Source organism: Vidua chalybeata, chromosome 3, assembly GCF_026979565.1.
Source record: "Vidua chalybeata isolate OUT-0048 chromosome 3, bVidCha1 merged haplotype, whole genome shotgun sequence".
Taxonomy (NCBI): Eukaryota; Metazoa; Chordata; class Aves; order Passeriformes; family Viduidae; genus Vidua; species Vidua chalybeata.
Window position 1 is genome coordinate 38,783,061 of NC_071532.1, and position 24,869 is coordinate 38,807,929.

General features: G+C 49.3%; 2 protein-coding genes across 2 annotated transcripts; one reads left to right on the forward strand and one right to left on the reverse strand.

Moving 5' to 3' along the window:
* Nucleotides 1-3: 3 nt before the first annotated feature.
* Nucleotides 4-960, reverse strand: MTLN (mitoregulin). The gene has a single exon (XM_053938207.1). It carries the CDS (start codon nt 827-829, stop codon nt 653-655), a length of 177 nt encoding a protein of 58 aa, XP_053794182.1. The 5' UTR covers nt 830-960; the 3' UTR covers nt 4-652.
* On the forward strand, nt 879-24,525 carry BUB1 (BUB1 mitotic checkpoint serine/threonine kinase). Its single transcript, XM_053938208.1, has 41 exons — nt 879-984; nt 1,089-1,171; nt 1,723-1,837; nt 2,911-3,039; nt 3,242-3,358; nt 4,063-4,181; nt 4,313-4,414; nt 5,045-5,171; nt 6,069-6,270; nt 6,776-6,920; nt 7,988-8,173; nt 8,435-8,499; nt 8,783-8,870; nt 9,101-9,170; nt 9,697-9,916; nt 10,024-10,114; nt 10,362-10,475; nt 12,583-12,642; nt 12,765-12,909; nt 13,529-13,725; nt 14,211-14,251; nt 14,515-14,609; nt 14,917-14,963; nt 15,064-15,254; nt 15,421-15,569; nt 15,942-16,279; nt 16,929-16,981; nt 17,497-17,637; nt 18,396-18,491; nt 18,810-18,900; nt 19,269-19,344; nt 19,859-20,039; nt 20,531-20,609; nt 21,016-21,239; nt 21,622-21,762; nt 22,332-22,447; nt 23,086-23,247; nt 23,370-23,527; nt 23,611-23,788; nt 23,946-24,052; nt 24,232-24,525. Exons 1-41 carry the CDS (start codon nt 964-966, stop codon nt 24,425-24,427), a joined length of 5,256 nt encoding a protein of 1,751 aa, XP_053794183.1. The 5' UTR covers nt 879-963; the 3' UTR covers nt 24,428-24,525.
* Nucleotides 24,526-24,869: the final 344 nt, after the last annotated feature.

Consider the following 24,869-nt stretch of genomic DNA (forward strand, 5'->3'; position numbering starts at 1 on the left):
ATGTGATGACTTTTGCTAGTTTATTGTGTTGGCAGCGCTTCCAGGCAAGGTAAGAGCAGCAGGCTTAGAGTTGGACAAGTGCAGACAACCCTTTGTAATATGGAAATCCGAGAATCATGGAATCGCTGAGGTTAGAAAAGACCTCCGAGATCATCGAGTGCAACCCATGACCGATCCCCCCCACCTTGTCACCCAGCCCAGAGCACTGAGTGCCACGTCCAGTTGTTCCTTGGACACCTCCAGGGTCGGGGACTCCAAACCTCCCAGAGCAGTCCATTCCAGGTTTGGGATCGCTGCTTGCATATCCTCAATTCTTTGTTAGGTTAGTCTGACACAGTTTGGGATCTTGCTTTGCGAAGAGCAGAAGTCCTGCCATTCCATGGATGCTGTCCTCTCTGGCAGCACTGATATTCCACGGATGCTGTCCTTCCCCAGGAGCCCTGCTATTCCACGGGTGCTGTCCTTCCCGTTATTCCACGGATGCTGTCCAGCCGGCAGCCCTGCTATCCCAGGGACGCTGTCCTTCCCCAGCAGTGTTTCACCAGTTCCCAGCAGCTCAGGCAGCGCCACCGGAGGTCCGGAGGAGCCGAAGCCGCCGGAGGAGGCGCCCGGAGTCCGCTGCCAGGGGCAGCCCAGCCGCGGCTGCCGGCGCTCAGGCCGCTTCCAGCTTCTCCTGCGCGGCGGCGAGGCGGCGCTGGAGGTACCGCTGCCGCCAGCGCAGGAAGCGGCGGCGCGCCCGGCCCGCCTGCCAGCCCACCACCACCCCGGCGGTGAAGGCGGCCAGCAGCACCCAGCGCACGACCCGCGGCCGCAGCGCCTCCAGCACCATCCCGGCCCCGGGCTCGCTCCCGCTCCCGAGCCTGAGCCCGAGCCCGGCACCGCCTCCCGCTTCCGCCGCCGCGGGGGCGGGACCGGCCCCGTTAAAGGCGGCGGGGTCGGAAAGGCGCTGCGTCCGCCCGCGCCATGGCCGAGGCGGCAGCGCAGGTAGCGCCTCGCCTCGCGCCACCCTCGCCGCCTTCTCCCTCCCCCTCAATAACTCCGCGGAGTATCCCCGAAGCTCCTCACGCGCTGTCTTGTGTTTTCCCCAGGATCTCCTGCTGGCAGCAGCGTTTGTCTCCGATGCGCAATACAACAGGAATATTCCTTTTAAGACCTCTCCGGAGGCTGTCAGGTAAGGAGGGATGCGCCCCAACCACACCTGTGGAGAGCCGACCACATCCGTGGCCAAACACTAACAGCCAGAAAAAGTCGGGGGTGCTAAGAGGGATGGATGGGTGGGGTGCCAAAAACTGGACTTAAGCTGAAATGCTTAAAACGGGGCTCAGTGCATCTGTATGTTGAGGATGGGAAATTACATTAAAAAGTTCTGGGTTGCTGGAGGGGAGAAAATACAACTAACATAAAGTCTTCCAAGCCTTTGTGGGAATGAAGAGTGTGGGAGGCTTGGTCAGCCCTCAGCTGTGTGGAAGGTGCTGGAGTGGGAGAACCAAGTTAAATATTTTTTGTTTACTATAATAAGTATTCTGTTATTTAACCCTACTCTGAAATGCAGTATAGTATCTATCAGCTCTGAGACTGATTCGGAAACAAATTACCAAATTCCTTGCTGGCAAAAATGTTTGTCTGGGACAGCAAGTGCTGTTCTTCCAGGACACATTTGGTGATGCCCTGGGGATGTGCCATGTAGCCTTTACTTATGGTGCCTGTGCCTTCTTCCTCCAGGCTTTATCACCTCTATAACCACTGGATGATGCGAACAGCTACCTACTTCTTCATCTTCCTCAACCTGTCCCTTGCCCTGTTTGAGGAACCTGCAGTGTATCCGCTCCCCTTCCTGGTGAGTTTTTGGTGTAGGAGCAGCAAATGCAGCTGCTGGAGCCAACAAGGGCTTCTTACTTCAAAGTGGTTGTCAGAGGTGCCAAGAGACAGTGGATGGTGATGTTTTTGTGGATATCTTTGATCCTCTGCTCTGGTGAGACCCCACCTGGAGTCCTGCATGCAGCTCTAGGTCAGGACGAGCACAGGAAGGACATGGAAAGTTGGAGTGAGTCTAGAGGAGGTGACCAAGTTGATCAGAGGAATGAAACAGCTCTGCTGTGAGGAAAAGCTGAGAGAATTGGGGTTGTTCAGCCTGGAGAAGCTTCAGAGTGACTGGCTCTTCCAGTACTTGAAACAGCCAAAAAGAAAGATGGAGAAAGACTATTTCCAAGGGCCTAGAGTGCCAGGACAAGGGGGAATGGCTTCCCACTGCAAGAGGGCAGGATTAGATGGGATATTGGAAAGAAATTGTCCCTTATGAGGGTGGTGAATCCCTGGCACAGGTTTGCCAGAGAAGCTGTGACTGCCCCTGGATCCCTGGAAGTGTCCCAGGCCAGGCTGGACAGGGCTTGAAGCAACCTGGGGTATGGGAAGGTGTCCCTGCCCATGGCATGGGGTAGAATGGGATCATCCTTATGGTCCCCTTCAACCCAAATGATTCTGTGACTTTATAATTCTGTGATGTGTTTGAAATGGGTACAAAAAAGGAGCTGGCAGGGACTGTAGGAGCCATTGTGGTCCCCAGCAATGGCCCATGTGACTGTGGTCAAAGTCATGTTGCTGTTCTCCATCTCAGAGACCAATTCCAGCCCTCTTTGGGACTCAAGTCCAGTCCTCATGTGTGACAGTAGAAGCCAAGTTTTACTTTAGGCCCGATTTTTCTGCAGCCTTTTTATTTGTCCTGCACCAGTGTGATTGTGAAAGATGTACTCCCTGAATCCTAAGCAAACACAGACTTGCTGGCTTTAACCTGCCTGTGGCAGGGAATTCTGCAAAAGGAAGCCTGAAAATATTGCTCTGCCTGTTTTTTATTGTGCAAAAAGGAATATTGCTGCTCCTGGTTGTGCTGGCTGAGCCCTGCTCTCTCTGCAGGCCACGTCAGTGCTGGAGGTGTTGTGCCTTCTGGTGTTCCTCGGCCGGCTGACACACTTTGCCAAAGTCACCCTGCACAACGTGTTCTGGAAGGACACCAAGAATATCTGCATCATGGTGGCAATCCTGGTGAGTTGGGCCCAGGGGAGGTGTTTTTTTTTCTCCTCATGTTACTTTCCTGGGATCCCAGACCTGGCATGCTTGAGCCATGGCCAAACCAAACAGCTCTCACAAACCTGTCGTGTGTGCACCTCTCCTGTATCAACAAACACTTCACTATCTAGACACGTTCCAGCATTACTTCTGGGAGCTTTCCTTCTTTCTCCTACAGTTATCCCTGACAGACCTGGCCATATATGGGGTCCTCAGGCTGTATGATGTGAGGAGCATCCGATGGTCAAGGATTGTGAGGCCCATCTTCCTCATCAACTTCGCAGAGAGTCGCCAGGTAAAGAAAAGGTCCGGTAGGATGTCCAGGGTCCTGTTTTTTCAGACAGCCTGCTGCTTTCCACAATCCTGGGGATGTAGCAGAAAGGTTTTATGGCAGAATTTAGGGTCTTGTGAGAGAAGGTTTGTTTCAGAAGTGGCCTGAAGCAATAATTTGAGGTGGGCAAAAGGGTGGATTCACACAGTACCACGGAAAAAAACCCCTGTGTTTCTCCCTGAGTCAGGGACCAGGTTACTGATTTCTGGAAGTTTCCTGGGTGAACAAGTGTCATGGTGTTCTCAAACCTGTAGTCCAGATTTGGACTCTGATTCCTCTCAGCATGGAGAGATCTTTGTCCTGCTGCCCAAGACTGGTCTGGTCCTGACTTACAAATGAATAAACTGTGATGTGGAGGCCTGGAGGAGGGAGCAGCTCAACATTTGAGCTCAGAGCATGTGTTTTGTGGCCTGGAGTGGTGGATTTCTGTCCCTGACTGGTTCCCTGCAGCAAGAACATCTCAGCAGTGCCCTGGGGTCATCTGTCCCTTGGCTCCTGAGTTCACTGTGATGTGTAGCTGGGGCCTTTCCTTCTAGGATCCCCCCTGAAGAACAAAGAGGAAAGGCCTGGGACTCTCACACCCAGTTTAGGGGTTTGATCCAGGTGGGATGGTGAGGGGGAAAAAGGGGTGCCACATTGCCTTTGAACACTTCCCTTGTCCCTGGCAGATCCGGAGGGCCTTCCGCAGCATCCGCAATACGCTGCCGGAGATCACCTACGTCTTCCTGCTCTTCATGTTCAGCCTCCTCATGTTCTCCCTCATGGCCTTGAAGCTGTTTGGAGAGAGGTGTGGATACTTCCTTTGCTCCTGGGATAGTCTGGGCTGACTCCAAACAATTCCTAGGGAATGCAAGCACTGCTCTTGTTGCAGAACACGTGATCCCAGTGCTTAACTCCAGGCTTTCCTCTGCCTCCTAGGAATCTCCAGACAGCAGAAGGCTTGCCCTACTTCAGAAACTACCTGGAGACTGTGTTTGACCTCTACGTGCTGGTGACGACGGCAAACAGCCCAGATGTCATGTATGGATGTCATGTGTAGATGATCAGATCTCTTCCTCTCATAGTGTTCCCAGGGGTCTCTGTGCAGCCTCTAATTTGCACAGCAGAGTTAAAATTCTGTGGGTGTTGGGCTTTTCATCCCTATCTCTTCTGGGTTCCCATTGTAGTTTGTGCTGGGAAGGTGGTGTCAGGAGTAGGACAGGGAGGAAGGGCTCGATCATCTATGTGCTGAAAATATCTTGAGCACAACTGCAATGGTGCAGTGACCCTGGGAATTTAAACTGAGAAATAAAATGCAGCTCATCCTAGAGCAAGTGGAAAAGCAGATCTGAGTGTAGCAAGGGTCTGAGGCCAAAAAATAGCATATGGCTGAGGCATTGCCTCATGTCTGCTCTTAAATTTGGCCACACTGGTAGAGATTTCATCTCTGTGCTGTCTTCTGCACACCCTCAGTCAGGGCCTGACAAACCAGGATGAAAACCCAGCAGAAGAGAAGTGTTCTCTAACTGAACTAATGCAGTTTTTAGCTTTTATCTGACAAGTTCGATCTGGCAGTCCAAAACAGCACTTGGAAATCCACGTGGCAGTCTGCTTTCTCATGGACTCACTTTTGTCAGTCTGGCAAGCAGCAATCCCTCTCCCCTTCTCTAGGATGCCAGCGTTTGACTTCAGCTCCTGGTACGTCCTGTTCTTCATTGCCTTCATCATTGTCAACACTTACATCTTCATGTCGCTCTTCCTGGCTGTGGTCTACAACAACTACAAAAAACACCTGAAGGTATTGCCTGGAGGGGCTTGTGACTAGTGGCTTCCTGCTGTTCTTTGTCGGGAACTTCTGTCTTTCCCTTGGAAAGCTTTGAGAAGGGGAAACAGCTTCTTGCCTTTGTTCTGCAAACAACAAGCACAGACCCACTTTTCATATCATGAGGTTGTTGGGAGTTCTGCTCTTGGTATTTCATTAAATGTTCTATGGTGTTTCCCACAGATAAGAAGCACATTCTGCATTATCTTGGAGGCTTAGTCCTAGCTCAGGAATGCTGTATCCATGCAGGGAACTGGTTTTGCACAGCATCTTTGCATGTGCTCTTAGAGCAAGAGAACTTGAAATGGGAGGTCTGAGTAAATCAGAATTTTTGTTCTACCCAAACTGGGTGGGGGCAGTTTGGGAGTTGTGATCAAAGGAGGAGGGCTGGGAATTCCTGGGTGCTCCCATGATGGGGTTGGATCTTTCTCAGGAAGCACAGTGCTGGATGTTCATCTGCTCACAGTCATGTGCAGAAGAGGATCCCCACCCCTGCTCTCAGCAGGATTCACTTGTGGATTGGAAGCATGTGTGGGCACATCCTCTTTACTTCTGTGGCCATGCAGATCCTGTGATCTTTGTCACCTCCTTCCTGTCTGACACTACCCTCTGTCTTTCCTTCCGGTTTTTCAGTGTTGTCCCAGCATCCAGCAATCTGTTGATCCTTGCAGAGCTCAGTGTGGAGAGCCCACAGCTGCCTGTTAAATGCCATTTCTCACCCTGCCCCACCCCCCCACTAACTCTGCTGTGCTTTGTGCCCAGTGTCATTCCCCTGGGTCTCTTACTGCATCTCTGTGCTGTGAAAATGAGTTTATTTGTTAAAGGAAGGGGGAAGGACACCTGAAGCTGCCTGACTCCCAGCGCTCTCTCTAGAACGAGATCCGTAAACTCGCCTACATGAAGCGCCGCAAGATGATTGAGGCCTTCAACCTCCTGAAGGAAGAGGAGGGAGAGCAGTTTGTTGTTCGGGAAGCCCGGTGGAAGCAGCTGGTCAAGCTGGTGGCTCCTGACACCAGCAATTCCCACCGGGAGCTGCTGCTCCGCATCTCGGATGATGAGCAGAAAGGGTTCATAGGTGAGCAGGGGGGACTGGGGAGGGGCCAGGGGCCAGGACCCTGATCTTTCAAGGGGTTTGGCATTGAGATTTTTGATCTGTAATGGCCCCAGAGGGACTCAGAATCACAGTCATTGAGGTTGGAAAAGATCTTCAAGATAGAGTCCAACCTGTGCCTGTTCCCCACCTTGTCACCCAGCCCAGAGCACTGAGTGCCATTACAGTCATTCCTTGAGCACCTTCAGGAATGGGGTCTCTGGGTCCCTTTTCCTGTTTCCCTCCAGATTCCTGAGGTCCCAAAAGGTTGTTCTTACTGCCTGTGCTATAGCCTATGTCCCACACACTGTGAGTGGCCCTTCATGGCCATTTGACATTAGGCCAAGCTCTCTATGGCATGTGGGACCTCCTGTTCTCAGCAGAGGATGTGGAAAACCTCCCTTGTTATCAGATGCAATGTGGCTCCCCACACAGTCCTCTGGAGTGGGAGTATCAGGAGAGATGGGCTGACACTGACACTCTGCTGCAGACAAGAAGTCCTTCGTGCAGCTGGCAGACCTGCTCAACATTCAGGTGGTGACGCTGAAGATCCGCAGGCACCCCCTGGCACGCTGGGTGCCGGCCCTGTACGGATCTGCACCCAGCTGGCTCCTGCGCAGTGTCGTGAGGCACAGGTGAGTTCTGCAGGGCCCAGGGCTCACCTGGACATGTTGCTGGAGAGGACAGACCCTCAGGGGCTCTGCTACCGCTCCTGGTGTGCCTTGGTCAGTGTGGAGGAACCAGCTGTGGCTGTGGGTGAGGCCCCACCTCAGGCAGGCCCCACTGTCTGAGCTGGGGTTTACTGACATCAGGCTGTGCTTTGTGTCTTGCCATGCAGGACCAAAGTGCTGCACTTAGATCTGCTCCCACTTCAGCAGTCTGTGCTGCAGAGCTGTGTCCTACTGCCTCATCAGCCCTGGGAGTTCTGGAGTTCTCTAGAGCTCTCTTTCACCTCTGGGTTTTCCCAGAATCCCAAAATAGCTGAGGTTGCAAGGAACATCTAGGGATGGGCTAGTGGAATCCCCTGCTCCAAGCAAGGTCAGCCACAGTAGGGTACTCATGGCTACCCTAGAGTATCCCCAAAGGACAGAGGCTCCATAACCTCTCAGCAGCCCGTTCCAGTGCTTGATCACCCCTGGTTAAAAAAACCCAAGCAACTTCTTTGTTTAAGTGGAAGTTCCTGAATTTCAACTTGTGCCCCTTGCCTCTTGTGCTTCCACTGGATATCACTGAGAAGAGTCTGGCGCCATCTTCCCTGCACCTTCCCATCAGGTATTTATGCACAGGAACTGCTCCTGACCTTTCTCCCTGTCAGGCTGGACTACCCAGCTCTCCCAACACATCACATTCCACTGTCCTTCATTCTGTCAGTTCTGTGATCCTTTAATGCACCAGCTCTGTGTGTTCAGGCCTCTCTTGTACTGGGGAGCCCAGCTGACCCTGGTTCCTCCCCCAGCACCTCCAAGCGTGGCCTCAGCAGTACCGAGCAGGTGGGGAAAAATCACTTCTCTGGACCTGTTAACCAAATTCTGTGTTGGACTTCAAGAGCAAAACTAAACTCTTTAGTGACTCCCCCAAATTCTCAGGTTTGCGGAGACCTGATGGGTAAATAATTTTTGAGGGGAGGCAAAGAGCTTCTGAAGTAACTGTGTGACTTTGACCTTCTTGGGAGCTGCGGACTGATCTCTCTTGGTTCTTGCAGGGCTTTTGTTTGGACTTATGATGCCATCATCCTGATAAATGCAGTCTTCATTGCTCTGGATGAGGAAAGCCCCTACATTTCCTATGCAGAGTGGGTGTTCCTTGCTCTGTACATCATCGAGATCCTCCTGAAGGTCTACACTTATGAACCCAGGGAGTTCTTTGGCAAAACCCAGTTCTGGAACTGGTGAGTGGGAGTTCTGGAAGTTTGTGTGGAGTGTGGTGAGTGCAGTGCTCAGCTCCTCAAGGACTGAAAAGTTCCGAACTCCTGTGCCAGGGTGTGTTTAAGATGAATCGGAGGATGTTGTGACAAAGCTCTCCCATGTGCCTATAGTCTGAGCTGACCCAGGGCTGCCTGGGCTTGATGTGAGAGGAACAGGGGTCAGTCCTTGTTTAAACCTCACTCCTGTCCCCCAAAATCTAACAGCAGTGCCTTCCCTCATGCCAGGTTTGATACTCTCATCATCTTTGCTGCCCTGACTGCAACGATTCTCAATGCCACCCTCAAGTCCAGTAAGTGCAGCTTGAGCAGCCTGCATGCCTTGGGAATTTTGGTGTCCTCCCCAGCCTTCTGCCAGCACCTCAGGCTTGAGAGGCTTTGTGACCAGACAAGGAATTTCTGGAGGGTTTCTAAGAACTAACCCAATCTTCCTCTTTTTTTTTTTTTTTTTTTTTTTTTTTTTTAGCTCCCTGTTATAGTGTTTAACAAGGACACAATAATAACAAATGAAAGAATTTTATCTACACGCTTCCCGGCTTTATTTTCATAATAAAAATATCTTTGTTATTTTTTCAGCCATGAAGTACAACAGCCAGCAGATCCTGGACATTGTGTTCATCCTAAGAGTCCTCAGGCTGATCCGGATTGTTGACAGCATTCAGAGGTGAGGAAGAAAGTGGGATGGGAGATGGTTTTTGGGGAGGGGTTGGTCTGTGTCAGAGGAGGTGCTCTGTGTGCCCAGCACTGACCATGGCCACCCCACAAAGCATCCCAAGGCTTTGTCCCAGCCTGCCTGGGATGAGCCCAGTGGCTGCCTCTCTGGAGGCTTTCTTTGGGGATGTGGGGAGCATGGGTGGCCAGGGTGTCACAATAACCAGTGTGGGCTCTCTGTAGGTTCCAGGTCATCATGAACACCCTGATAAACATTCTCCCAACCATGCTGACTTTTGGTGGGCTCACTCTGGTAAGAAATCCTGGTGTCTTGGCTCAAAGCACTCCAGTTTCACAGAATTGTGTCTTAAATCTCATGCTCATGCTGTTTCCAAGGGGATAAATGCAATTCCCTGGATGGCAGGCCCTTGGAACTGTAAGTATCCGTTTGAATCGTGGCCATTGTGCAAGCAAAGGGCTGCATTCCTGCTTTTTCCTGGATCAGGACATCCTCCTTGGATCCATGGGGTGTTCTGGCAGCCTGGGCTTTGCATCATAAGGAATCAAATCATGGTTTGGGGAAGAGGCTGGATGAGAAACCTGGATTTCAGATGATTTCCTAAAATGAGCTTCTTTTATGATTTGGGAATATTTCCTATCCCTGTATTTGTAGTTCTTGGCTAATTATTCCTGCTTGGTCATTGCTGTTGGGTGGCTTGGGGCTCTTGGTGTCTGCCCCTTGCTGTGCCTATGGAAACTGGAAAAGCTGTTGGGATGCTGAGCTTGCCCTGCGGCTTGCAGCTTGCTGGAGAAGCAGGTGATGGGGTTTCTCTCCCCAGGTTGTGTATTGTGTGTTTGCTATCATTGGCATGGAGTTATTCCACGGGAAAATCCAGTACTTCCCGGCCAACTCGAATGCTCCTCACGCCCTGGAATGTGGGAATTCAGCTCTCAAGGATTCCCTGTTTGCCCGTGGAAAGTACTGCAAGAACAACTTCAACGACTTCGCCTCATCCTTCATTGTCCTCATGGAGCTCACTGTGGTCAACCAGTGGCACGATATCCTTTGTGGTACACATTCCCAGCTGGATCCTTGGGAAATTTGCTGGGTTTCTGGTTCCTCCCTCAGCTTCTCCTTTCCTCTTTTCCCTTAACTCCCACTCTACTCTTTGCCAATGGATTTGCCAATGTGACAGCTCAGCCTGCCAAGCTCTACTTCATTGCCTTCCACATTGTGATGGTGATAATTATTGTCAAGTACGTTTTTTGGGATGATTTTATATGAAAAGGGGATCTGCCCCTGTCAGGGCACTGCTGGTGGGTCCTGGGGTCACCCACTGGAGACAGGTGGGATGTGTTTAGAGGGATCTGCTGCATTCTTGTCCCCACTGGGTGCTGCTCTGACCTGGAGGGGATGCAGCACTGGGAAATGAGCCTGGGCATGCTGAGACAGTCAATGCCAGTGAGGAAATTCTGTCTCAATTATGCTTGTTGTTTCTTTCAGTATCTTCGTGTCGTTCATCTTGGAAGCATTCTTTGTGGAGTACTCCCTGGAGAAGAGTGAAGTGGAAACTGCCATCGAGCAGAAAATCCAGGAGCTGGGAATGGGAGTTCAAGAGTAAGCTCCCAAATGTACCCAAGCTGGATGTGGCAAATTTAGCACCACTGACGAGGGAATACCACCCTCTGTGTCGAGGTGTGAGCTGACATTCCCCTTCCTTGTCACAAAGTTCTGGCTCTTCTTCCTGAAAAATGGAGATTCCTCTTCCCTGTCTTGAAGTTCTGGCTCCTCTGCTGGCTTAGGTGCCAGCAGCAGGCCGCTGGTGTTGGCTTTGCTGCCTCCCATGGCTCTTCCAGTTGGGAATTCCAGCCCAGAGGACAGGAAAGATGCTGGAAGATAACCCTATGGCTGGTGCTTGTCCTGCCCCACTGAGAACCCATCACTGCTGGGCTCCCAGGGTGGGATGTGACCCCTTCCCAGAGTAATTCCTGGCCCTTGCTGTGCAGGGATGAGCTCCAGCATGAACAGCTCCTTGACAACATGGAGAGTGCGGAGCACGAGTTCACGGGGGAAGGTGGAGCAAAGCCACAGAGCAAAGGGCTGGTGTTCAAAATTGCCTCCAAACGTAAGTGTGATCCTCCAGGGTGTCCAGGCCCAAGGTTCCCAGGTGTTCCTGGGGAAGCTCCCAATCCCTGCTGTTCCCTTGGGGCTATAAAAGTGGCTAAATCCCACCTGGAAACTTTGGGACAGCTGTGGATATATGATGTTTGTTTTTACTTCTATAGCGTCTTCTCCTCTCCCACCTCAGCTCTTCTGTGTTCCTTGTCACCAATAACCTCCCTCTGGAGACACTGCCCTGGTGGCTGAGGTCCTGCTGTGCCAAGACACTTATTTTCCTTCCTCCTTCCTCTGTGGACTTTGCATTCTTGCTGCCTTGGATTACGGGATGACTATATCCTCCTTTCCTCTGGCTCGGTGACTATTTCCCTCCTTCTCCTGGCTTTCTTGCACTACCTCAGGTTTCCGTTGTGTGGGAATAGAAGGGCTTAAAATCCCAAATAATGGCCCTATCTTCAAGAAGGGCTCAGAGTACTTAAAGTAGATGGGATGGAAAAGCAGGGAGTGTAATTTGGGCAATTTTTCTTTCCCGTTTTCAACTATGGGCCTTTAAGGTATCCAGAGGAGCAAATCTAGTGTTTATAGGGCATTTTTTTGTCCCCCCAGGATACAGGACAGTGGATGCTCTGCTCCAGCGCATGTTCGAGGCAGAGATACCCCTGGAGGACGAAGGCCCTTCCTTTGAAGAGATCCTAAACTTGTCCCCCACCTCGGCTGTTCCCAGGAGCCCAAGTTCCGAGAGTGCGGCGTGAGGGGGGATCAGGGACTGGAGCTGATTCCCGGCTGTCCAGGTGCTCCCTGGCTGCTCCCACGGGTGGGGCCCGGGTTACACGGTGGGAACAAACAGCTTTGTCCTGTAAAGGAGCTTTATCTCATGTAAAGTCTCATATAAACGTCTAGAATGTGGGGGGAAGTCGGAGGATCCGGCTGTGCCCGGACAGGGATGGTGCCGTGGGCAGTATGTTATGGGATAACTACTTCTTGTAACTGGAATTGTATCGCAGCACTTTCATATGCAGCTATGGACCGGTGTACGCTGAACGAAGCAGCTCTTGAGCACAATAAATTCAGCAGTTTGGAAAAACGATGGAATATCTCCAAGTTAATGATGGGAGAGGGTTGCGGCTGCTCCATGATAACGTGCAGAGCTTGGACGTGGGAAATGAGGAGGTCGGAGAGGAGTGGGGGCCGCTCCTCGCTTTGAGGGCGCCGCGTGCGCAGCCCAGCCTTTCCCCTTTCCCCACTTCCTGCTTTTATCCCTCATTTTCCCTTGGGCGTGTCCCCGGGGCGCCGTCCAGCGGCCGCGGCGGGAACTGCACCGCGGGCGGTGGCGGAGGGCGGTGTTTCTTGCGTGATTGATGGGGCCAACGACCAATGGGAATGAGTGCGGAGCGAGGGCTGGCCAATGGGGAGGCGGCGCGGGGTCGCGCGCGGCCAGTTTGAATCGGCGGGAGCGGTTGAGGCGGGCGGCTATGGACGAGCTCCGGCGGTGAGCGGGGAACGGGATAACGTGGCCACGCGGCGCCGTGGGGGTGGCAGAGCCTCCGCCCCCCTCCCCCCACACCGGCGCTTCCCACCCTCCCTGATCCCGGCCTTTTCCCTGCAGGAATTACGAGGCTCAGATCCGGAATTACCGAGGGCCCGACCCGCTGGAGCCGTGGGACAGGTGAGCGTTGGCCCTGGCTCGGAGTGTCCCATCCCCGGTTTGGGTGTTGCCCCTTCCCTGGCCCATCCCTGACCAGGAGCTGCCCTTTCCCTGGGTCGGAGCTGATTCTGGAATGGTTCTAGGTACTTGCAGTGGGCAGAGGGATGTCTCCCTCTCCAAGAGAAGCAGACCCGCTGGCCTGGGCTCCTGGAGGAGCTGGTGGAGCTGTTCGTGAACGACAAGAGGTACCATCAGGACCCGCGGTTTGTGAGCTACTGTGTCAAGCTGGTGGGTACAGCTGCGGTTTTCTGGGAATTAATTATCCTAATTTGTTCACGCCGCAGTTCTGGGACTGCAAAGAGCTTTGGGAGGAGCGGGAGGCCTCAGCAATTCTGATCCTCTGCAGGACAGGGGGATCAGAAAAAAGCAAGAGTGTGTTTTTTAAGCTGTGTAGCTTGGAGAAATTTCCCTTCTCTTATCCTTAGAAAGCGATTCTTTCCTATGGATATTCTCAGTTCAGTCAGAGAGAAAAGGAGAGAGATTCTACCAGGCTAAGCTTGGGAAAAAGAGAGGAATGTAAACAATTCTCTCTCTCTCTGTTCATATTGTTTATAGACGTGTTCTACCACCGTGTGCTATTCATAGTGCACCAATGGTGTGAGATGTTTTTACTCTAAGACCAATCATATTTCACCTTAGCGATCCTCGTTATAACAGAGGAACGCTACTTGTTAATAAAGTTCATTCTTTTGCCTTCTGCCTTGGAGTCATATTCATTCCCATCCTGCCTCAACAGCGACACTTTCCTATTATGATGACTAAGAAATGCTAATGTTTTTTATTTTGTCTGCAACTCCCTTCGAAATTCTTGGAAGTGCTGATGGCTTTGTGCATTTGTGTTTTGCAGGCAGAGTTCATCTCTTCCCCGTGCCAGTACTTTGAGTACCTGCATGGGCAGGGAATCGGAGCCAAGACCTCAGATTTCTACCTGGCCTGGGCTCAGGTGCTGCTGAAGGAGGGCAACGTGCAGGGAGCAGCAGCTGTGCTCCAAAAAGGGCTCCTCAACCAGGCACAGCCTCGGGAGAACCTGCAGCAGCTCCACTGGTAACTCTGAGGCCTCTTCTACTCATTTACTCAGTGCTCATAATTAACCATGGGTAGCATGTGATAGATTTTTTTTTCAGTGTGCTTATTTTTGATAAAGGGAGGTTTAAACTTAAGAATGTTTCTTTGCTGTTGAATATTTATTAGGTGTTTTGGGATGTATATTAAAAAAAATATGCCAGAGTGAAGCAGATGATCCTTGAGCTGAATCTTGGAGTTTAGCTTCCCAGAATTAAATGCTTAATGCAAAAAACTGAAAGTAAAATGTAATATAAAACAAATACTCAATTCTGTTGTCCTGCTGCCTCTTGAAGGCTTTTTTAGTTTTGCAGCTGTGGAGATGTCCATATACAGTAAAAATCATGCTTTTCTGTATTGCATTTCATGGCATGATTGTACAAGGAAATCCAAGACTGCTGGGAGGTGGGGAAGGGTGAGGGACAGGTGATTTCATGGTAATAACTGAGAGTTTTTTTGCAATTTAGCTCCCTGCAGAGTTGTGATCCTTGGAATCCTCCTTTTCAAGGTGAGGATGAAGAGTCCTGTTTGATCTGTAGCTCCTCTAAATGACTTTTTTACCTCAATGAGTGAGTTTTGTCACTGAAAGAAACAAATTCCCTGTAGAAATCACTTTATTTTCCCTCTTTATGTGAAAAATTCTTAAGGGCAATGTATTCAAAACAAGTTATTAATTTTCCAGTGCTTCAGGTTAATCAAAATTCACAAAGGCGCAAATGATTTTTACTCATTAATGAGTAGAAAATACTTACATTATATTTTCTGTCCCAGACACTGCTGTTGTAAACCCACTTCAGACTTCCCATGCTACAAATCAAATGGCTCCTCCAAAAGGTGTTTCAAGTCCTAATCCCTGCAAAACTCAGGTAAATTATGAATTATTTGGGAAAGATGTTTCATGTAGAGTTTAGGTTGGTAAGCTTGGCTGAATAGGGTAGACTGACTGTATCTGGTGTATCTCAAAACTGGTATTGAGGTGATATTGTTCCTGTGTTCCTGCTGCAAGCACCACATCTCCATAGGAATGTCTCATCTAGGAAGCACTGGGACACACTCAGTGGCCTGACACATTCCCAGAATCACAGGAATAATATTAGCAGTGGACTCTGTGCCAGTTGTGCTACTTGAACTTAATTTAATTATATTTTTTGGTGGTTTATTTCCCTGCTTTAGGGTCTAGATGCTGCTGATTCTCAATCCTGTGCTGCTGGAAAAGAAGTGTAAGTAGTTGGGTGGTCCTTTCAAAGTCCCACTGTGAGAAAACGAGCTCTCCTGGGGTAAATCCCCCGACCCTGGCCCTTTCCTCCCTTTCCCTCCCAGGATCTACGTCGCCTACATTTCCAAGTCTGAGGTTGCGCCAAAGCCGCCGTCGGGTGCTGCTGGGTGGGAGCAGGTCCCGATGTACGACAAGAACCTGCTCCTGTGCAAGGGCTCCGAGCTCTCCTTTGAGGAGCTGAGGGCCAAGACATACTTCAGGAAACATGAGCTCCTCAGGAGGCAGCAGGCACTGGGTATCCTCCTTTTTCCAGCTCTCCAAATGGCTGTTTCCTGGTTAAGCTCATCCCTTGGGCTTCTCTTTTCAATGCCACATAAGTGGTGTCTCTCCTGAGGATACAGGAGGCACAGCACGTCATACAGACCATATATATTCATTTAATCTCCTTGTTTACTCCTTAGAGGATGAGAAGAAAGACTCCATGAGGAAAAAGGAGTCGGCAGTCCTGGAACTCCAAGCCCTGCAGCAGAAGCTGGACCAGCTCACACAGCTCTCCAGAAGCCTGGAGGAAACGAAACTGGAACCAGCAGTTGAGCCATACCAGAGGGTGGTAAGTGAGTTCTGGGATGGACAGGAAAGCTCTGCCTGGGCTTATCCCACAAAATCCAGCCATGCTGTAGGAACCAGGGTTGTTAACCTTTTGTTAACCCAGTCTGGAGGCTGAGGCTGCAATACCAGTGTGGAAACCTGGCACAACTTGCAACACCCAGATTTTAAAGGTTTTTACCCTGAGTGAGATGCAGCTAGAAGTTCTCTCGAGTTCTGGGCACATGAAGCTAACAGGAAATATGGGAATGGCTGTACCTGGGGGGGAACCTAAAGGTTCTGTTGCATTCTGGTCATGTGGAGCTAGTAGAGAAAATGGTAATGGCTGCATCTGGGAGGGAATTTGGGTGTCACAGAATATTTCTCATCCCTAAAGGTGCCCCCACCTGTGAGGCCCAGCACATCTTACATCCCAGGGAACTGGATGGCACCTGCTTCAGGGCTGGATGTGCCAAAGGGCCAAGCTCTTGTGCCTGAGCAGCTCCAATTCCAGGCACCATCGGCGACCGCTCCCACCCTGCAGCCAGCAAAGCCCCTTGGCAACCACATCCCAGCCACCTCCCCCTGGGAAGCACTGGAGGAGAAGGACACAGCTGGAGCTCAGGCAGAGCCTGGGGAGCTCCAGAACAGTTTGCTGCATCCTGCCTTCAGTGCTGCTCCAGCTCAGGAATGGGCTCGTCCTGACCCACCTCTGCCTTGGAGCATGGGAGAACTGTGAGTGTGAACAGGTTCCTCCTCTGCTGTTGTGTCCTCAGGGTCCACAGGTCCACACTGAGAATTAGCTAAAAATAAGCCTTTCTTCCCTTTCTGGAAGAAAGTACCTGACCTGAAGCCACTGTTTATTAAACTTAGATCAAACTTGCTCCTTATGGCCATGTTTAATTCCTTTTACCCTGTGGTTTAATTGCAGTAAGAGGAAATTTGGTGTGTAATGCCTGGAATAAAACCCAGGAAGTGCTTTGCTCCTGTAGATCCCACTCCAAGGTCTCCAGAGAAAGATAAAAAGTGCTGGTATTTCTCTCCTGCACTTTTGCTGTGGGACTTGGCCACAAAATAGGGGGGCAGAGGGAGAAACCCAGGCTGGCAAAGCAAGGGTGGATCAGTGGACTTGGCCAAGGTGGGAACAGTTATTCACTCATATTCCAGAATTCCTTAGAGGCAAACTGTGGAGAAGAACGAGAGCTTTTAATGCATTTTAACCTTTCCAAAGGACTCTACTGCCTCCCAGGTTATTGGCAGCTGTAGGAGAAACTTTCCAGAGTGATCTTTATTAAAGGACCTCTCACTTCATTAAAATAGAGATTAAAATGGTATTTAAATAGGTTTTATTCCAAGGTAAATGTTGTGACTCTTTCTTCTGAAGGTCCCCTAACAAGGGATCCACTGGATTAACTCCTGCTGTGAATGTGAAGGAAGGTAAGGAACCTTTGGATGGAGACTGATGTCATTGGTGTGGCTGTTCCCAGCTGGGAATCATTAACTGTGTGTGGACAACAGTTCTAACCCTGGCAAAGCTTCTTGACTTCCCAACCTCCATTCCTCCATGTCTGTGCAGGGTCTCTCTGTCCCTTCCATGGAACATGGATCCAGTCCCTGTTCCCATGTTCTAAGCAGTTCCTTTTGGAGCATGGTTGGGAATTGCTGTTTGTCCTCGCTGGCTTTCTGCTTCACTTTCTGTGTCAGGATAGAGCATTCCTGGGAATTGCAGGTAGATTCCTTGGAAGCCACCCAGCTGTCCCAGGTCCCTCTAGCCCTCCAGGGCAGTCTCCCTTGAGAGTCTGCCATGCAAATCTCTGAACAAGCCAAAATCTTTCCCCATATTCTGCATCACTGCTGCCTCTTTTGTTTACTTCCCTCACTAATATTTTGCTGGAATGCTCATAAACAATCCCAGGCTCCTTCAGGAGTGATCTTGCTGTTGTGTTTTCCAGCCTCCAGAGTTGGGAATTGCTCCCTTGCCCATGGAAATGCTTCCCAAGCCACCCCCAACACCTCGCTGGGAGGAGCAATGGGAACAACAACGCCCTTCAAGGTGCAGCCATCACCCACAGTCCACACAAAGGAAGCCTTGGGTAAGGTCTAGAATAAAATTTTCCTTCCCCTGGAGTCCATGGGATCTTCCCTGGAAATGTTAGTGGAGCCTTTTCTAGCCAAGGGAGCAGTCTGGGGATGGGCATGTGCACCATTCAAAGAGGAAAATAGCATTAAATCATTAATTGTTGGGATTATATGGGTGACCCAAAACTTCTGACCAGAAATTGATGTTTTAACAGTATCCCAGCAGCCACATCCCATCAATTCCTGGATAAATCACTGCCAGGCTTCTTGGGAGTGTGTTGTCTGAGCTGCTTTTTCAGGGAATCCTGTTTGGGATGTGAAGACCTAAACAACACTAATTTGGAAGTTCACAGTCAGCTCTGTTTGATGCTGAGCTGAATAAAAATGAAAAAGAAATAAACCCCAAAAGCATGTGGCATTCATTAGTCCTACAAATATCTAAGTTTTCCAAAAATCTGAGAAATGAAAGGAGAATTTGCTCTCTTAGGAAACTTGAAATCTCCCTTGGATAGGGAATAAAAAGGGCCGTGACCAAGTATGTGTTGGCCAAATTAGCCCTTCCTGTGTCTGATCGGTTGTCTGAGGTGTTTAAATGTAAGAGGGAGGAATAATTGGTTATTGACTGCTGATAAATTGTAAGAATATTTAAGGCTGTTAGAGTTAATTGGCATTTGATTTGGCTGCTACACAATGGAAGAACCTCTGAAAATTTATTTTTCTGGGAGTGTTGTTCCTTTATTATTTATTCCTTTATTATTTTTTTCTTTCTTAGGCGTTCTCATGGATATGTTCCAAATACCTTTCTTGCCTGAGCCATCTGCCCTGGAAGACAGTGAGGAACAATTTGAAACCTTTTGCAGAAAAAGTGGTGTGTGCTTTTTATTTTCCCAGTCCATGGAATTCCATCCTTTATTTCCCATTGACACCTCCCACCAGCCCTTGCTGTAAGAGTTGAGCCAGTCTGAAACTCAGGGGCTTTACACGAGTGAGTAGAGAGATTTCACGTGTGGGGTTGGGCTGGAAAAATCTTCTTTCCAAGAGTTTGTAAAAAAAGTGATTGGAGTGGGAATGCTGCAGGTGCAGCTGGATGAGCCCTGAGCATCATGTGCCTGGAGAAGGGAGAGAATGGGGCTGTGTAAATAATCTTTATTGGGTAAAGATAACAGGGGTTAACTTCTATTTTCAGAGCCTGGTGGATGTTTGAAAAATAGCATTGTTGTCCCTGCCACTCCTGCATTTGCCATCTTTGAGGACGAGGAGGAGAAGGAGAATGGCGGGTAAGGAGGGAAAAAGGAGCAGCTGAGCTCAACCCCTTAAAAATCATGGAAAAAGTCAATCCCATTCCATGGGACCTTGCTGTGGCTGTATCAGCACTGGCTCAGATACAACTGGTGGCAGCTGCCTGGAGTGGCATGAGAAAAGCAGGAGTTGCTGCTCTGGGATTGCACAACTTCCCTGTTTGGACAGTGCTTCGGAGGCTTCATTCCCTGCAGAATCTGAGCTGCTGCAGCTTCTCGAAGTTGCTGCAAATGGGGCTCTTAAAATTAAAAATTGAAGTTAAAACAAGCCAATCTTTGTTGTGACCAGTATGCCTGGGAAAGCTCCTGGGGAAAAGCTGTTCTAAACTTTTTGGATCATTTTTCAGGGTCCCACAGCACAAGAACAAACCAGAAGAGCCCAGAACTTTTGGAGAACATCCCTTGACTGACTGTGCAGCACAAGTGAGTGGTGATCCTACAGGGATTAGCCTTGGAAGTAGGTTATTCACTTAGGAGGGTTACCAGAGTGGGTGGATTCCGTTCTGCTCTATCCCAATCCCATAATATTCCTAGGAATGATGCCTGCTGAAGGCTGGATACCTTTTCCCATTTCTTGCCAACAAGATGAGCTTTACTGATTGTTGATTGACATAAAATTGATAGAGAACTCCACCTGTCAAATGTGTGGAGTTGGCATCAGTTTGGGGGAAGAAGAGACATTTCATCTTCCTGCAGCCACTTTGCAGCTTCCATAGCCAAGGAGATGTCTAAAACTTGGATAAAAGAGATCCCTTCCTATGGGATTTACTTTTCCAGGCTCTCACAGCAATTTCTGGTGGTCTGGCATTTTGCCGTGGCTTTGAATATTACCAACATTCAGCTCTAGTCTAAAACTATGGAAACATAGGATTTTGTTTATATTTCAGGATAATTTTGATGGTTTCATTTTAAAACTTAATTTTTTTTTCCTGCCTAGGAAGAAACAGGGACCACAGAATTTCTGCAAGACGATTACACGGTGTGGAATGGCCCCTGCAACAACAAAGCCCTGGCTCCCAGTCCAGACAACACCAGGGATTTTGCCCAAGCTGCCCAGCTCGTGTCCACACCCTTTAATTACCTGGCAGCTCCTTCTCAGCCCCCTTTGGAGAACAGAGGTAAAATAAGGAATATTTTGTGTGGAAAACATTGAATTTGGTGCCTCATGACTCCATTTCTGCCCAAATCCAAATCCCACCCAGGTGTGGCTCCCACTGCTGCCACTCCTGAGTCCATATTCCCTGTGAAACAGCAGCTCATAAGCTCTCCAAGGATTTTTAATTGGGATAAGAGGAGGTGGTGAGGGACAAGAGAGGCTTTGTGTGTCCAACTGCTGCTGTGAACCATTCCATGAGGTTGGGAATGTCCAAACATTGCCTGAATCCCATCTGGGAGCACCTTTAGGCTGCTCTGCCCCTTTTAAGTCTTGGAATCTGCTCCCTGGAGAAATCCAGCTGTTATTTTAACTTACGTATTTGAAATGAGGCTTTGTTGAGATCTAGTTTTCGTGGCAGCAGCTTTCAGAGCTGCTGGGTGCGAATACTCCAAATATTCCTGCTTTTGGGGAAACGAACATTGATTTGTTCTTGTTCTTGCTGTCTTTGTTCAGCCTGTAAGGAAAATTTGCCCCAAATGAATTTGGAATTCTCTGGAGAACTGCATAGGCAGCCAAAGCCCAAGAAGTTAAGGTATGCTGCTCCAATGCAAGTTTCCCAAGGTTTTCCACTCCATCAGCCTGTCTGCCCAGCACTCATCCCAGCGCTCTGGGGGTAAATGGACCTGGGTTTGGTGATCATGCCCCAAAAATCCTCCCAATATTTAAGTTCTGCCCCATGGAAATTAAAAATTAACTGGCCAAAAATTCACTGTTTTCTTCTCTTGGTGGACTTGAGATTTACTAGGGAATGGGTAAAATTACTTGACCAAATCTAATTTTCCTAAGAAAATTCCATTTTATTCACCTCCATGTTGGCCGCGGTGCCATTTGACACATTTTTGTTCCCTAAAGGTGCCAAACCCCCAAGGCAGAAGGTTAATAATAGAATACTATTATAACATTATTAATAATTAATAATATTTTTTTTAAATCTGTAGCCCTATTCTCGAACACATCCCAGAACAGAGAGGGCTTCATGGTAATGTCCTGAAACAAGGGACTGGAATCCAGGGAATTGCTGCAGCTGCTTCCCAACCATTGCATAAGCAGACAGCTCAAAGCAGAACTGGACAATCCTCCTGCCTTGGGGTGGATAGAAGTTCCCAGGAGGTGCTCTGTGGAGCTGGGCAGGACAGGACAGCCTGGAGTGGGAGACCTGCAGGTAAACAGCATTCCCTGGGTTTTTTTCCCTGGATTCCAAGGGCTGTGCTTTGTGCACTGGAGGGAGCAATTCCATGATTCCTGCGAGGAGGTCGCTGCTCACCTGCGAGGGATGTGAGGAGGGATGAGTGTGGGTTGTACCTGGATTGCACATTGCCATGGACACTCTAGAGTGCACTTTGGGAAACTCTGGATTTCTGGGCAGGAGCAAAAGCTGGAGTGTCAAAATCAAGGAATACTTCACATATTCTTATCCCTCCTGGGGGTTTTGGTTTATTATTTTCTTTAAATTAGTGATGCTCTCTCAAGCCCAAGCTTTTGTTACCTCCTTACCTCCTTGGAATGACATCCAGAGCTTAAACACTTCCCTTTTTTCAATGAAGTCCTTGTTGAGAGCCCCTGGGACAAGGAATTGATTGGCAAATTCTTGTCGGAACTTCCGAAGCCACTCCACACCTACACCAACTACTTTGAGTGGAAATCTCCCCTTCCATTCATCAAAGTGAAGGCTGAACTCTCACTGGGTAAGAGCTCCTTCAAATTTATCACTGCCAAGCATTTCTTGAAGCTTTTTCTAGGAGAACTTCTCAGAAGTATGTGGGAATTCAGCTTCCTTGTGTGTGTGTGTGTATCTCCAGATTATCTCAGCCTCAGGTTGGAAATTAGGCCTGGGGTTGGCTTGTTTGCCTTTTGTAGCATGAGCCTTTTGGATGAGGCACTTTTCCCAGTTCTCCCTGTAAACTGGGCCATAGCCCTCCAGCTTTGTGTGGAACAGCAGCAGGCCCATGTCAACAAAAGCTGTAGGACAGGGATTGCAACATCCATGTGGGACTTAAACATTTGTGTTTACTTTTCAGGCCATGCCCTTTGGAATTTGACTGCTTCTAGGGGGTCAGCAGAAATAGAAACACTGGGGTCAAGTGTGTGGCACATCCAGCACTCCTGCTCTCTCCTGTTCCTAGCAGGAGGAGATTTGTAGGGAAAGACTTGATCTAGGATTAAATAATTCATATGGGCTGATACTTTTCTCTTTTTTTCTCCTGTTTTTCCTCTGTGGAGTTGGCAAGCAGGATTTAATGTTAATCTTTTAAAGGTTCCAGCTCATTCCATGTGGACTGCTTGGTTGGAGAAGGAGCTTTTGCCCAAGTCTATCAAGCTTCCATCCTGGATGCCAGTAACCCTCAGAATAATCAGAAAGTGATATTCAAGGTCAGTGGTGTTGGGCCACAGCAGCTCTCCTGGAATAATTCTGGAGTCTGACCCACCCCCTCAGTGGATTCACACACATCCTTGGCCTTTCCATATCAGATCTGCCTCAGGAGCTTTTTGTGGATCTTCTCTCCAACATTTAGTCCTTCAGGAAAAACGAAAGCCCCTCTTTAACCCCTGAAGTGAAACTTTTTCAGGAGAGAAAGGTGACTTACACTTTCTTTGGAGCATCAGGGATTCACAAGGAGTGTGTGGAATTGTGGCATGGGGTTGTATTCTTGATTTGAGAGGATTAATCATGGAGTTTATCAAGTGAGGTTAATTACTGTGAGGGTGGGGATGCCGTGGCACAGGGTGCCCAGAGAAGCTGTGGCTGCCCCTGGATCCCTGGAAGTGTCCAAGGCCAGGATGGACAGGGCTTGGAGCAACCTGGGATAGTGGAAAGTGTCCTGTGGCAGGGGATGGAAGATGGGACTGGATCATTTTTCAGTTCCCTCCCAAACCAAACCATTCTGGAATAACTTAAAAAGGAAGATGCCTGATCTGCCATTAAAAATCAACAACAAAGCCCAGCCTGAGAGGAACTCCAGCTTTTACTGTTCCCAGATTTTCCCAGGAAATCCTCTTCTTTCTTCCAGGTCCAGAAACCTGCCAACCCGTGGGAGTTCTACGTTGCAACCCAGCTGGTGGAGAGGCTGAGCCCCAGCGTGCGCCACCTCTATATCCACTTCTATTCCGCCCATTTCTTCCCCAACGGCAGCATTTTGGTGGGGGAGCTCCACAACTACGGAACGCTGCTCGTGAGTGCCACTAGCTTCTCTTCTGGAGCATCTCCACTCTTACGGAGCGTTTCCTCCACTTGATTTACCTCCTTTAGGAATATGTTCTTCCTTAATCCATGCTGTGTGTCTCTGGCTTCCAGAATGCTGTCAATATTTACAAGAAGCTCCCAGAGAAGGTGATGCCCCAAGCCCTTGTCATCTACTTCGCTGTCAAAATCCTTCACATGGTGGAGGAGTTGCACAGCTGCAAAATCATCCACGGGGACATCAAACCTGACAATTTCATCCTGGGAGAAAGGCAAGTGTCTCCTGTTGTCACCAGATGTCGCCATATGGGAGCCTGGAGACACTGAGCGGGGGTGTTTCTTGTCTTGGTTGAAGGTTCCTGGACAACAACATGTGTGACATCGATGGGCTCTGCCATGGCCTGACCCTCATTGACCTGGGCCAGAGTATCGACATGAAGCTCTTCCCTGAGGGAACAGCCTTCACTGCCAGGTGTGAAACATCTGGATTCCAGTGCGTGGAAATGCTGACCAACAAACCATGGAACTACCAGGTAAGGGACAGCCTGGAATCTCAGAGCTTATGGCACACTGAACTCTACCGGAGCTGGAGCCTCTTGCAGAGCCTCTCCCCCTCCATGGGGTGTTTTCAGCTCATTTTTAGTGCTCTGAGTGTGTTTTTGACACAAAGCTGGTGTGGTTTTGGTTTAGACAGACTACTTTGGGATCGCAGCCACCGTGTACTGCCTACTCTTCGGGACTTACATGCGCCTCAAGGATGACAACGGGGTCTGGAAGCCTGAGGGAACCTTCAGGAGGTGGGTGTCCAAAATGCTCCCCAAATCTTGTGCCTAGATTTCCTAGAAACCCATGTTGGTACCACATTGCTCTGAGGTCAGGTTCTGTCACAGCTTTCCTAACTGGGAGCAGAGTAAAAATGAGTATTTTAACAGCTGAATTTAGTGCTATTTTGATGCTTTTTTGTCCCTTTTTGCAGGCTTTCCAATGCTGAGCTGTGGAAAGAGTTCTTTGAGAGCTTGCTGAACATTCCCAGCTGCCACAACCTGCCTTCCCTCAGAGTCCTGCGCCAGAAGCTCAAGGATTTATTTTGCAGGTCCTATGCTAAGGAAATCAAGTTCCTTCGGAACAGACTTGTTGTGTTGCTCATCGAGCACAAACGCTCACGGAAATAAGGCTTGAGTTGGCACAGTTTCTAAGGACTTGGGATTTTATGGATGTGGAATATTTTTGTAATAACTTGTTTTCAAATAATAAATGGGTTTGGAGTTGACTTCTGCAATGATGGCTTGCATCTTTCTGTGCTTTTTTGGGGGAAAATATGCTAAATTGAGTTGTTAACTGGTTTGGGAGGCAATGGGTGTACTTGGATTGGGCTCTTCCTGCTCTGCCTGTCCTTAGGAATTTCTAAGATGGAGGAAATGGAGGTTTGCAGGTCAGATGTAAGTTGGACAATACTGAACCCACCCTTGGTACCTCCAGTTCTGACCTCCCCCCCACGTCATTATTCAAGCTCAGGGGAAACTCAGAAGACAAATGTCTCTTGTTTGCCTGTAATGGCAGAACTTTGAGGAAAAAAGTGTCCCTTAAAAGGAATATTTTAGGAGCACAATCCCT